General features: G+C 42.2%; 1 protein-coding gene across 1 annotated transcript; it reads left to right on the plus strand.

The window, feature by feature from the left end:
• Positions 1-126: 126 nt before the first annotated feature.
• Positions 127-9774, plus strand: PNO1 (partner of NOB1 homolog). Its single transcript, XM_082641854.1, has 7 exons — positions 127-405; positions 640-789; positions 3442-3525; positions 3713-3773; positions 4010-4127; positions 8551-8621; positions 9310-9774. The coding sequence occupies exons 1-7, from the start codon at positions 199-201 to the stop codon at positions 9375-9377; spliced, it is 759 nt and encodes a 252-aa protein (XP_082497980.1). The 5' UTR covers positions 127-198; the 3' UTR covers positions 9378-9774.
• The last annotated feature ends 4819 nt before the right edge of the window (positions 9775-14593 follow it).

Raw genomic sequence — 14593 nt, forward strand, 5'->3', positions numbered from 1 at the left:
CATATTTTAGGACAGCCCTTCCCCCTCCCCAACAAACACAAACTCCTGCTCCAGGTCCCTTGCATGGGACTTCTTAGGAAAGGGGGCGGAGCCCTAGGGCTGGTTGGCGAAGGCTGGGTCCTGCGAGGCGCGCCTGCGCCATGCAGCCCCGCACGTGTTCGAGCCGCAAGCTTCCGCTGGCGCTGGAGTTTCTTGAGGATGCAAACCGAGATGGAGGCACAGAGTCCCTTGGCAGAGGCCGGCTTCACCCAGGTCACCCGAAAAGGTGGCCGGCAGGCGAAGAAACGGCAGGCTGAGCAGCTGTCCGCACCGGAGGAGGGCGGGGACGCGTCCCGCATGGACACCGAGGAGGCCCGGCCCGCCAAGAGGCCCGTCTTCCCGCCCCTCTCCGGGGACGGGTTTCTGGTACTGGCGGGGACCGAGGGACAGGAACGGGGCAGGGGCCAGAGGCGGGTCAGGACGGTGGCCTCTGGGTGATGTTGAAGCTTCTTCTGGAGTGAAGCTCTTAGAGAGGTGACTCTCCTGATGTTTAATTCGTCCAGTTAAAGGGGGCTTTTTGATAATCAGCTGTTGTTTCGTATCTCCACCCACCCCCTATTCCTCCAGACAACTCCTGAGTTGTGTTTTCTTGTATCATAGGGTGGGAAAGAAGAAACCAGAAAAATTCCAGTCCCAGCTAACAGATATACTCCCTTAAAAGAGAACTGGATGAAGATATTTACTCCTATCGTGGAGCATTTGGGACTTCAGATACGCTTTAACTTGAAATCGAGGAATATAGAAATCAGGGTGAGGATGATATTAACTATTTTCAAATATACTGCGGTTTCTCTTTTCTACGGGGATGAAAAGGCATGAATAGACTTTACTTAATAATGAGGCTTATTTTGTTGAATGATTTTCTTCCAGTTTTCTAATATATTTTAGTGTTTGAACCTCTCAAATGCCTTCAGAATCTGCATGCAACACAATTATTAGTTGAACTCATAAGTTCGGCCTGAAATCATACTAAAGTACCAGCTGTGTCTTAGAAGACTTTTAATAATGTTCTGTTTTAATTGAGAAAAGGCTTAGTAAAGAGGTTGTCATGTTTCAGAAGTATTTAAATAAGCAACCAAAGTACTTGCTGCAGTACAGGTGCTATATATTTTAGTGGTATTTTTTTTGAAAAAAAAAGTATTATTTTAAGAATAAGTGTAAATTATGTATAAATGTGTTTATTTCCTTATTCATTTGTTCATTCCATGATGTCAGTCTAGGAGTTAGACAAATAAAATTAGTAAACTTTGGGGTATTTTTTAATTATTATTTATTTATTTATTTTTGGCTGTGTCGGGTCTTCGTTGCTGCGTGCAGACTTTCTCTAGTTGCAACGAGCGGGCGCTACTCTTCGTTGCAGTGCGCGGGCTTCTCACTGTGGTGGCTTCTCTTATTGGGGAGCACGGGCTCTAGGCGTGCCGGCTTCAGTAGTTGTGGCGCATGGGCTCAGTTGTTGTGGCACACGGGCTCAGTAGTTATGGCTCAGGGCTCTAGAGCGCAGGCTCAGTAGTTGTGGCGCACAGGCTTAGTTGCTGCGCGGCATGTGGGAACTTCCCAGACCAGGGCTCGAACCCGTGTCCCCTGCACTGGCAGGCAGATTCCTAACCACTGCACCATCAGGTAAGCCGGGGTTTTTTTTTCAGGGTGCCAATTTTGTATCAAAATCAGTGACCAAAAGTAATTATATCTTCCTTTTTAACGATTCATTATCAGGAGTGGTGTAGACTCATCTCTGTTGAAGGACTAGAATAATGGAATAAAGCAAAGAGGCACTGGTCTAAATAGTTGGCAAAGTTTAAAATACAGAACTTGACAGTAGAATTCCTCTTTGTTCCCATTGGCACTTTCATTCAGGTTTTTATGGCTTTCTGCCAGAACCTCTTGTTTGCTTATAAGTGTCTGAGTGTCCTTTACCTCATTGCTTTAAACCTCCTTTCACCATCCCATCCTCTATGCCAGAGCCAGATTAATTTTCTCAGACCACACTGGTTTTATTGATATCTTGGTATCTTCAGTATTTCTGAAAGATAAAAGTTTTTGACAATTTGCCTTTCAAGTAGGAGTCTCATTCCCAAGTTCTCTCACCATCTCTTTGAACATTTTTCTGTCCGTCATTATGGATGGATTTGCTCTCTGAAGGCCCTCTCCTCCCTTCTCCCTTCTTCTTCCTCAGTTTCATCATCTTTCAGGGTCTAGCTCAAGTTCTTTCTCCTTTACCATCAGTCCATTTTTCAGTCTTGTCTTCAGGGCCTAAACGTTTATTGTGCTTAACTGTCTTAAGAATTGCAGCACCATCAATTTGGATTCCACTGACATTTGTTGATACTGCTTTGTGCCAGACACATAGCAGTGGTTTGGCAGGCACTACATCATTTTGGTCTTCAGGACAGTCCTTTGAGGTAGATGACATACCCCATCTAACAGATGTGAGGAAACTTGCCAAGGAGTTTCTTGGCCAAAGTCATCAATGCTAGTAGGGACTCTTCCATTCCAACCTCCTTATTTTACAGATGAGAAAACTTAAGACCTAGAGCATGCATGGGACTTGCCTAAAGTCACATATAGAATTGCGCCTGGGATCTAGTTTTATATGTGCTATTACACAACCCTGTATGGTTTCAAATTTGTCAAATATGTGGTCTTCTCAACTCGATTGTGAGTCTGTGTGGGGGAGGAGAAATGATGGTTTTGGAATCAGATCTGTGTTCAAATCTTATTTTTTCACTTTTTGGTACTTGAGTTTCCTCAAATATAAAAGTATTTATCTTACTTAAATTTAGGTTGACATGAAGATTAGAGCTATAGTGTGTCAAGCACCTTTGTAGTACACATCATTTACAGGGATGGCCATTTTATGAATAGCACCTATATCTGATTATCGAATAAACTCTTTGAGGGTAGGATCCCCTGCTTTAACCATTCTTGGTAATTAGTACTAGAGTTATTGCTTTGGGAAAGAAAAATCAGCACAGGAATGATGGTTGAAGTCAGGAGATTAGATCAGGACTCCCAGGGAGACTGCATTGAAGGAGAAGAGAAGAGGACCAGCTTGGGTGGAGATGGGCTGAGGATGGAGGTCCTTCAGAATGGGAGCCATTGGAAGAATCTTGCTGGTAACTCCAGAGTCAGATCAGCCTTGGAGTACAGTAAGTCATTTGACAGTCTTTAGGGGGCACTGCCCAGTTCTGGAGTTAGCAAAGTTTTGTTTTGAAAATTAAACATGGTACTTACCTCACCAAAAACTGGGTCATAGAGAATCTATTGGGGAAGGGTGGTGGTGAAGGAAATTATAATAATTGGAAAGGTCAATCCTAGTAGTTTGTTAGAATATTATCTTTTTCATTCCGAGCTATAATTTGTGCTCCCTAGCCCCACCTTTTTTTTTTTTTTTTCTTTTAACAGACTTGTAAAGAAACCAAAGATGTTAGCGCTCTGACAAAAGCAGCTGATTTTGTGAAAGCCTTTCTTCTTGGGTTTCAGGTAGAGGTGAGTGATTTCATGATATCTGAAATGGGGGCTTGGAAAATACGCCATATGACTGTTTTGATGGATTTGGGCTTTTTTTTTTTTTTAATTTGAGTGTTGTAGTTCTACAATTTTTGAGAGTTAGCTTAACACTCATTCGCAGGTGCCTGAATGGAAGAGCTTCACAGTATGTATTTCTGTATTGTAGGACGCACTTGCCCTCATTAGGTTGGATGACCTCTTCCTAGAGTCTTTTGAAATTACAGATGGTGAGTGTATGGTGGTCTTTTCATATGAACTACTAGATGGCACTTTTGTATTGCTTTGTCTTGTACCTGAGTCTCAGCTTTCCAGTCACATTAGTTGAGTCGTGTTATTAGCAGCTTTTTCAAAAATGCGTGTTTTGTGTCCTTCAGTAGGGAAATTTGGCAAATGATTAAACTTCCCATGGAAGTGGGTGATGCTGGGATGGCTTCCCTCCTGAGGTCTTGCTTTTCTCATTTAGTTAAGCCCTTAAAGGGAGACCACCTGTCGAGGGCAATAGGAAGAATTGCTGGCAAAGGAGGAAAAACCAAATTCACCATCGAGAACGTGACACGGACACGGATAGTTCTGGCTGATGTGTAAGTATGTAGTCTTGAGAAAATTATTGTCATAATTTATAGTTGATCGTTTGCTGGTTTCAAGAAGTGATAAAGATTGTATTTTACATATAACATAGCCACTAAATCTTTGTCAGGATATGGTTCTGGGTGAATAGTTACCTACTTTGAAAACAGATTTAGTTGAGAAAATCTTAGATATTATAGCTTTTTTCTCAATTAGTAATGAAGGAAATGTTTAGAATCACTGTTAAAAGAAATTACATGACAGGTGAAGATTGAAATAGTATCTCAGGAGAATCTATTAAATCAGTAGAGGAGAGCAAGGAGTAGGTGTGTTGAATGCCATCATGAGGCTTTCCTTTAAAAAAGAGAAACATAAATGTATATACACACACATGCACGTATATATAAAGGCCTTTCATAAAAGGAAGGTGAGCATTGCACATTGTGGGAAAAACTAGAGAGCAGTTATATGTGAACATCAATAAGATGATACAGGCTTAAAATAAGGGTGCAGGAAGTCAAGCTGGGATTACCGTTCCCTGCCGGAGGTTGAAGCCGCTCTGTTGCCAGTTTGGGGTTACTGGCAGATGGCACAGAGATTATATAATGCCGTGAAGTTGGGAAACGAAGCAGTTGACTGAGAGGAGGAGGGACCTGCCTACTGCTAAATCCAGAAATAATTTTATTTAAAATCATCTCATCTTTGCTCTGAACCAAGGGGCTTACCATTATTTTCGAATCTGAATTTTAGACTTTTTTATACGGTAAATAGAAAACTATTAACACTACATTGGTGGCCCTGTTTACCTGAAGACAGGTGTGTTATAATTTTGACCTTTTATGACTTGAGCCTGGAGTTGGGACCACGGAGCCATGGGAAAAGCTCTTTTGAACTAGAAATTTCAAAAATTGAAATGTTTACCACACTTTAAAATATCATAAACAACCCTGACCGTTTTTGTTAATTTAGAAACTTTAAAATGTAACTGATTTGCTAGTCCAGTTATGGTTAACGCATCATATTAAGTTTATAATTTATAAATGTATCAGTGTATTTCTAAGGGCTAACTTAAAATTTACTCATTGAACTAATTTTTTAAACGGCTGTATTACAGTGTGGTTTACATACAATCAAAGTCACCTGTTTTAGGTATATAATTCAATGGGTTTTTGGCAAATACTCTGCAGTCCTGTGATCCCACTGTGCTCATTTCCATCAACCCAAAAGTTCCTTGTGCATCTTTGCAGCCCCTCCCAATTCCCAGGCAATCACTCATATCCTTTCTGTCACTATGGTTTTGCCTTTTCTCGAAATTCATATAGGTGGAAATACACACTATGTAGTCTTTGATATATGGCTTCTTTTAATTAGCGTGTTGTTTCAAGTTTCTCCATTTTGTTGGGGGTTAGTAGTAGGTTTTTTTCAGTGCCAAGTACTGGCAACGAAATGTACTGTCTTGCAGTTTTTGCTGTAAATAGGCTAATTGGAATCCACATGTTCAACAATTTATATTAGTTGTGATACAGCCATAAGATGGACTGTTATGCACCCATAAATGTTATTTTTGATGAGTTGCTGAAAACCTGGCAAAGATCACAGTAGGATGTGAACAAAATATAAAACTGAAAACCATTTGTTCCAGATACATTCAGGATATCGAATGGGAAAGAATGTGACCTATGTGTCCTGAGACCTGTTTGCCATTCCACCTACTGCCCCATTGCTTTGGTTGTTTTAGCAGCAAAACTACTCACACTGTATGTATCCTTGCTTCTGTATCTCCTCATCTTTCATGCTGTACTTCACAGAATTTTGTTTTTATCGAAGTTACACATACACATACTTTAAAATAATTCCTCCTGTCTGCTTCCATTTCCCCCTCCTCTGAGGGAGGAAATTTCAAGTCTTCAAGTTCAGCTAGCTAACTTGTAAAAATTATTTTTCCTCTGTATTTCCAAATAGCTTTGTATAGCAGCTTAATTTTTTCCCCTCAGATTCACTGTTGCTTTTCTCCTGTGAAAGATGAAGATTTCTCTTTTGGACTTCCCCACCTCCGCCCACATGCTCAACCTTTCCAGCGGTCCCGTTTGCTTGCCCCTCCCTCTACACTGTGGGTTTGGTTCGACTCAAGCTCAGTATTACCTGAGCGTGAAATCGGTGCGCAGGGTATTAACAGCTGAGCCAGGTGGTGTACTGTGGTTACTTTATCTGTCCTCTGCAACTTTGTTGTCACGTGAAGAAATAATTCTTACGTTTCTGTGTGCTTTCTCAATATTTCAGCGTACTAATTGAATAGAAAGCCATACATTGTCTGTATCTCCGCTTGGTGGACTCAGATGCATCAGACATTTTGGAAATCTCTCCTGGAGCCTTCTGTTCCAGAAGCACTGCTACCCTCTGCCTGGCACACAGCTGCCATCCCGGCTCCTTCTTTCACCATTGCCCCTCTGGTGTTTGAATCCCTCGGTTCTTGGATTCTTTGTCCTGCGTCCTCCTTGTTTTGGTGGTGTAGGTAGTCCTGGAGCTCGCTTAGCACAGGAAGGACATTTGTGAGACCTGGTTGGGAAGATGTCTTCTCTTCTGGCCGAGTGTACAAATCTGTTGTGAATCATTCTCATTCAGAATTCCTTCCTGCAACTTAATCTTCTAATCCTTCTATTCAGTTTTCTTAACATCCTGTTGTTGATTCATGAGTGCCTGAAAATTGCTTTTCTAGTCTCACTGGTTCTGGGGTTTGTTTTGGTTTGTTTTTCTTCTTTTCTCCCTGCAGTTTCTGTTTCTGTACTGCTTTATTCCGCTTGCTGGTTGTGCCTTCTACTCTTTTGCACTGGGTGCTTTCCTCGGATTCTGGTTCCTCAGTGTGGGCGTCATATGTTAAGGGTGGGGCCGTAAGGAGCAGACTAGAAACCTGGGCTCAGGATGCTTGCGGGTGGGCTAGGGGTGGGGGGCTGGTGGCCTGTAGGCTTCACTTAGGATGATTGCCAGCCTGTTTCTTTGGGGAAGCCCTGATGTCAGTATCTTTAGTCTTTCCCAATGAGCAGGCCAGGTTCCCCAGAGAAGCATTCTCCAGTCTCTCTGCTGACAGACTTTTGGAGCCCAGTTACGGAAGACAGTTGGAAGTCTCGCTGCTCATTGTGCAGACGTTTGCTTGGCATTGCCCCTGTTTTCGTCCTGGTGCTCCTACTTCCACTGTGCCTGGTGCCCCTGGTCCAGACCCCAGGTCTTTCACCTTCTGCAGTGAGCAGCCCCACCCCTTAATTTTACCAGAGTTACAGAGGGGTAGTAAGGTGGTTGCCTGGTCGCCCGGAGTGGGGAAGGAAACCTGGGGATCATCCTGAACAGACTTTAACTGATTCTCTTGTTTTTAGCCTCATTTTTACCCCAATTTCAGAAATGCCTGAGCCTTTGGAAGGGAGAGGGTTCTGTTTGACATCCCCCCTGAAGATTTTGGTGTCAGTTTACTAAGTTTACTGATATTTTGGAAGATGGGCTCAGAAAAGCAAAATGCTATATTGCCAGTCTAATTTGAACCATTTGGCAAGGAATGCCCATTAAAAAGGTCTGGATGATCTATCTCCAGAGAGTAGTGAAGAAATTTAAAGAATCTTAAATCTTTTTTTTTTCTTTTAATTTATTTTTATTTATTTATATTTGGCTGTGTTGGGTCTTCATTGCTGCTTGCAGGCTTTCTCTAGTTGCAGCAAGCGGGCTTCTCATTGCAGTGGCTTCTCTTGTTGCAGAGCACGGGCTCTAGGCACGTGGGCTCAGTAATTGTGGCTCGGGGGCTCTAGAGTGCAGGAGTTGTGGCGCACAGGCTTAGTTGCTCCGCGGCATGTGGGATCCTCCCGGAGCAGGGCTCAAACCCGTATTCCCTGCAGTGGCAGGTGGATTTTTAACCACTGCGCCACCAGGGAAGTCCCTAAATAATGTTTAGAAAGCTTTGCAGTTAAAATACAAGTATGTTTTAACTAGGTACAGTATTACCTGCATCTGGGTACTTTAATATTCCCAGCTCTGCCAGTGTGTCATCTCGGACAGGTGTTCTGATTTCTCACTAACTTGTTTCCTCGTATGTAAAGTGGGCATAACTTCTGCCTGATAAAGCTCATGCGAGGATTAAATGAGAACATGTATGTAAAGCCCTAGCGTGTTGGAGAGCACTCAGTGGATAGGAGCCATTGTTCACCAAGGGTCTTAAAGAACTGAATTTTGTTTTTTAATTTTTATGTCTTTCCCTCATAATTTTCTGCTGGGATATAATGCACTTATCATTCCCCTTCAGAGTGGTTTTCAGTATACTTACAGAGTTGTGCAACCATCACCACCACCTTTATTTAGGCATCTGTATCTATCGTGAGTTTCCAGAGTTTCTGGATCATGGGACTTAGTTAAGGAAATGCTTTTTGTTGCTAACCTGTCTCACTTTATCTCTTGCAGGAAAGTTCACATCCTTGGTTCTTTCCAGAACATCAAGATGGCAAGAACTGCTATTTGCAACCTCATCCTGGGTAACAGCAGTTTCTTCCTATGTTGTTTTCTCTGAAAAGAACAGGGAATTTAGGAACTCAGATCACATTTGCAGGTCACTTTAGGGTCAGGGTGATGATAAAGGTAGCAAGCAGAAACTCTTGGGGGTTGACAAATGTGGGCCCAGAGAGAAAGCAGGAATATTTTTGCTTGGATTCCATCTGCAAACCCGAGAGAAAGGGTTTATTGGATTACATTGCTTACATCATCGCTGCGTCCCCTGATGAGGTGCACTAGGGAGCCCTTCCAGAATAGCAGGCAGCACTGTTTTAGGTTCAGCCAAAAGGGAGCTGCTGAGCAGCATCAGTCAGTCATCTTAATTGACTTACTTAGTCCCAGTTTCAAACCACGAAGTACAGTCACTTGCGGTCAGAGCCGTGGGTGGTAGCGCTTGCTCGGGAAATGTGTGGGACTCGCCGCAGTGCCCAGGTCAGTTGTGCCCAGGTCTGACTGGCTGCTTTTCGAAACATTTTGACAACTCGGTGTCTTTGGCTGTTAGGATTTAAAATGTTCTTTGGAGAATATTTATGTGGTTTCCTTTATGGTTCTTTTGTTGATTTAAGGTAGATCCAGCAGAAAATGTCCCTGTCCTTTGTAGAGTTGCAGACCATTTTCCATGTAGCATCTATATGTATACGTGTGGATAAGCTTTTTTATTTTCTCCTGCAGGAAATCCTCCATCAAAGGTTTATGGCAATATTCGTGCTGTGGCTAGCAGAGTGGCAGACCGATTCTGATTTCAAATCAGAGACTTTTTATCTTGTCTTTGGACTCTAGAGAAAAAGCCTTTCCCCTCTACAAGTGGTCACCAGACACCATGTGAAGAACTTTTCAGTCATGGATACCATTATTTATACTAGCACATTAAGTATAATTTATATTTTCCATTTTAAATCACATGTAGATTTGCATCGTTTATAATCCTCTCATTTGGAGGGAAACTTATTTTAAAAAACAGTTCTGTATTAGCTTCTAAGCTTTTTGTTTATAAATTTATAAAAAGTTATTTCTTCTCTGTGAGTTGTAATTAAAAGAATCATCTCAGAAAACCTCTCTTGACTTGTGACCCTTAATACTGGATGGTGTGTGAATATTTTTAGACCCAGGTCATAGCAGCAGTTTGGATATACTCTGTGAACCAAGGAAGGCTAATATTTGTACCTATTTTTGCAGTTTGTAAAATTAAAGACTACATACATCACAAGGTTGATGTGAGGAAAGAGTTTTATTTTTTAAGTAAGTGTTTAATGAAAGCAGTCAGACCTTACCAGTGTTCGGGTATACTTCTTCTAAGTAGTAAAGGTGAAATATGATAAAAGAATATTTTTACCCCTAAGAAAACTACTATATTCTGCAAATGTAGTAGATTGTTTTAACAGGTGTCTACCTAAATGTTCTGATTTATATTATGCATTTTTTAATGAAAGGAGCCTACTTCATTAAACTGTGTGATGTTATTCTCTTGTACATCTCTACAACCCTTGACCAAAACTTTAAACTTTAACGATAGGAGTATTAGAAAGTACATGTAAGAACTAGAAAAAGTGTTGTTTTTAAGTATTGCTATTAAGCTTTCTATTACGTGTGCCACTGTCCCAAACTAGTCTGTACATTGCATTGGGATTAGATATACTTAATATTACAGTGGGAATCCAGTGGGAAATTGCTGGAAATGTCCCAGCAGTAACTTTTTGATCCTTTGGCAACACAACAGCATGGAGAGTGTGTGTGTATGTTGATATCATTTTACTCATATCCTTTTGAAAAGGAATTTGTTGGGACTGTCTTATTCTGGAGCCTGCAAAGGCTTTAGGAGGTACTTGCCTACCCCCCACCCTTTGTCCAGGAAGTTATATGCAAAATTGTGAGTACTTAGGGTGTACTTTTGTAAGGAATGGGTCCACAGTTTTAATCAGGTTTCCAAAGCGCGTGGCTGAGATGAACCATCGCTATGTAACCATAAACATTTTGTGTTGATTCTTAAAGAGCATAATTTTGATTGGAAAAACACGGGTTTTCTGTGTTAAAGTGAAGTAATCTTTTGGTATTGTTTGCATTTACTTCCTTTTGAAGATTTCTTACGTAGTTAGAACTATCGGGAATATAAGAGCAAATATATTTCTTTGGCAGTTGCTAAAATTTGGGATACTGAACTTTTACCATCTTGAGTTTTGGGCCTCTCCCTGGGCAAACATCCCCAACCCCCAGGGAGTCAGCACTGCTTGAGGCTTGAAAGGGAAACAAAATGTTAGAGGAAACCCAGCTAATTTCTGGAATGGAATAATGAAGAAAAAATAGAGGTAATAAATCTGACTACATCACAGTGGTAGTTGCAGTGGGAGTTGATCTTGACCTGGATGAAATCACTTCTTCAAATTCTTCTCTAAGGCCTGGACATGAAATCTAACACCAAAAACCTTAGCGATGCTTATCCACATTTTTGTGGCATCTGTCATGCTAACCTGTGATTATTTTAGTGTCTGCCTCCCACCCTAAAGCCTCTGATCTTTAGATTCTCAGTATCTAGTACAATTTCGGACACATCATATAACAGTTTATTAACATACTAATTGCTGCTTGGCTGGGGAACAGGCATGAAAGAGGAGTATTTTCTTAGATACTCAGTGGCCGGTAAGGGAAGAGACCTTGTTGTTTCCTCCTAGTCGTTCCAGAAGATTTGGACTCTAATTCTCATCCTATCTACAGAAGAAAGCTCATGTTCATTGAGCATCTGGGAAAGAGACCTGATTTTCCTGATTCCAGAGCCATGGGACAGCATGCTGAATGTTAGATTATTGAGTACACGGTGACAGTGTACATAACCATCCTACAACTTGCAAAATGCTTGTATTATACAAATGTTAATTACTCATTTGGTGAAAGAAATCAGTAATCTTCAAAGACACCAGTAATCTGAAGGAGGTTTGGGAGAGCAAGGACTCGCTAATTTGATCTGGTTAGCTGATAAATTTATAATGCCCAAGGTTAGTAGAAGGTTGAAGTGGCAGTGGACTTTAGCTTAAAATGTGAGCTAATTTAATGAGCGATTTTTGAGCACGTGGGAATTTTTTTTTTTTTTTTTTTTTTTTTTTGCGGTACGCGGGCCTCACTGTCGTGGCCTCTTCTGTTGTGGAGCACAGGCTCCGGACGCGCAAGCTCAGCAGCGGCCACGGCTCATGGGCCCAGCCGCTCCGTGGCATGCAGGATAGCCCCGGACTGGGGCACGAACCCGTGTCCCCTGCGTCGGCAGGCGGACTCTCAACCACTGTGCCACCAGGGAAGCCCAGAGCATGTGGGAATTTTTGAAGACTAAGAATTGTTTGAAGGACTTCCCTGGTGGTGCAGTGGTTAAGAATCTGCCTGCCAATTCAGGGGACACCAGTTCGAGCCCTGGTCCGGGAAGAGCCCACATGCCGCGCAGCAACTAAGGCAGTGCGCCACAGCCACTGAGCCTGTGCTCTAGAGCCCGTGCGCCACAACTACTGAAGCCCGCACGCCTAGACCCGTGCTCCGCAGTAAGAGAAGCCTGCACACCGCAACGAAGAGTAGCCCCCGCTCGCCGCAACTAGAGAAAGCCCACGTGCAGCAGCAAAGACCCAACGCAGCCAAAAAAAAAAAAAAAAAAAAAAAAATCCATTCTATGAAACAAAAATTGTTTCAAGACATATATGAGCTTGAACAGCATTTCTTTCTAAGTCCTGGAAAGTATCCAGAAAGATTTCTACCATCTTGTCTACTCTTTCTTTTAAACTGTGGTAAAATATACATGATTCACCATTCTAGCCATTTCAAACTGTACAGCTCAGTGACACTAAGTACATTCTCATGCAACCATCATCCACCATTTCCAGAACTTTTATATCTTCCCCATCTGACAGTGTACCCATTCAACACTAACTCTCTACTTCCCCCTCCTCCTGGCCCTTGGGAACCACCATTCTACTTTCTGAGTTTGACAACTCCAGGAACTTATATAAAAAATACAGTATTTGGGGCTTCCCTGGTGGCGCAGTGGTTGGGAGTCTGCCTGCCAATGCAGGGGACACGGGTTCGAGCCCTGGTCTGGGAAGATCCCACATGCCGTGGAGCAGCTGGGCCCGTGAGCCACAACTGCTGAGCCTGCACGTCTGGAGCCTGTGCTCCGCCACGGGAGAGGCCACAACAGTGAGAGGCCTGTGCACCGCGATGAAGAGTGGTCCCCACTTGCCATAACTAGAGAAAGCCCTCGCACAGAAACGAAGCCCAACACAGCTAAAAATAAATAAATAAATTAATTTAAAAAAAAAAATACAGTATTTGTTCTTTTGTGACTGGCTCTTTTTTCTTAGCATGTCTTCAAAGTTCATCCGTGTTACAGCATGTGTCAAAATTTCCTTTTCTGGCTGAATAACATCCCATTGTATGTATATACCACATTTTGATTATCCATCTGTCATGGATGTTTTGGTTGCTTTCCAGTTTTGGCTGTTGTGAATAATGCCGCTATGAACATGGGTGTGCAAACACTTCTAGTCCCTACTGTCACTTATCTTGGGCAAGTATCCAGAAGTGGAATTGCTGGGTCACATGGTAAATCTGTGTTTGATCTGAGGAACCATTATACCATTTTTCCACAATGACTACACCATTTGATGTCCACACCAGCAGTGCACAAGCCTTCCAGCTGCCTCATATCCTTACCAACACTTTTATTTTGCTAATGGCAATGCTAATGGGTATGAAGTGGTATCTGGTTTTAATTTGCATCTCCACAATGACTAGTGATACTGAGCATCTTTTCATGTGGTGTTGGCCATTTGTGTACCTTTCTGGAGAAATACCTATTCACGTCCTTTTGCCCACTTTTTAATCAGGTGGTTTTTGAGTCATAGTCTTTACATATTCTAGATAGCCATCTCTTAGCAGATACATGATGTACAAATATTTTCTCCCATTCCGTGCATTGCTGACTCACTTTGTCATCTTTTCTACTCTTAAGACCATTAGAACTAGGTAAAGAAAGGGAGACCTAGGGTTTAAAATGTTAACTATTGGTTTAGGCCTAACTAACCTATACTCCTAGTTCAAAGAGCCAAGGAATCCAGTGCATAGTATCTCATAACTAGTGCATGCCTGACAATATGGGTGTTTTGGGTATAAAACACCAAGAGTCCATAATTTACCTGGGCCAGGTACATCATTTCCCGTCACAAGAACCTCAAGTGCTTATTACAGTGCAGGCATGGTGTAGGAACCCTACAGAGTTGTTGAATGAATAAAAGTCTCAAAATTATACTAATGCTTACCTTTTATGAAGTGACAAAATGGTGGATATAATTTAACATCACAACCTGTAGAAACAAGGTGTCTCCTATTACCTAATTCACTGATTACGTATTCATTAAACACTAAGAACTAGGCAGAATCTAGATGACCAGGTCTATCAGTGAACAAGGGACAGAAATCCCTGCCCTTGGGGAGCTTTCATTCGTGTCATTTCCATAACCGGGGGAAGACAAATACAAAATGCTTAAGTGAATCATGTCAGAAGAGGTTAAATGCTATGGAAGAAAACAGAGTGGGGGTAAAGGAGAATCAGGTGTATTAGTGTGTTTAAATGGTGGCCAGGAGAGTTCCTGTTGAACGAGGACACGGCTGAAACCCTTGGAAGCATTCCCTGTGGGTAGCCTGGTGGGGGAAGAGACGGTGCACAGGCCTATAGAGGAAGCACGCCAAAGGCTTGGGGAAGCACGGAGGCAAAGGAGGCTGGAAGCAGAGGAAGGGTGACACACCGGATCCTGCAGGTCATTGTGATGACTTGTGTTTTCACCCAGTGACAGAGCAGACTTACTTATGGCTCATAGTCAAAGATCAAATGTCAACTTACTAGAGTTTTTTAAAAATCTGAAAGAATGAATAAAGACTATCCAATGGCTGGGAAAGCCTGAAGACCACTGTGAATACACTCAATCAA

This window comes from Mesoplodon mirus (assembly GCF_964341445.2).
Source record: "Mesoplodon mirus genome assembly, chromosome: 14".
NCBI classification, from domain to species: domain Eukaryota; kingdom Metazoa; phylum Chordata; class Mammalia; order Artiodactyla; family Ziphiidae; genus Mesoplodon; species Mesoplodon mirus.

Bases quoted from the DNA above. Each gene is read 5' to 3' on its own strand.
- PNO1 (XM_082641854.1), top strand. From the start codon at position 199: ATGCAAACCGAGATGGAGGCACAGAGTCCCTTGGCAGAGGCCGGCTTC. The intron at 406-639 runs GTACTGGCGGGG...CTTGTATCATAG, and splicing joins TCTCCGGGGACGGGTTTCTG to GGTGGGAAAGAAGAAACCAG. The intron at 3,774-4,009 runs GTGAGTGTATGG...TTTCTCATTTAG, and splicing joins GTCTTTTGAAATTACAGATG to TTAAGCCCTTAAAGGGAGAC.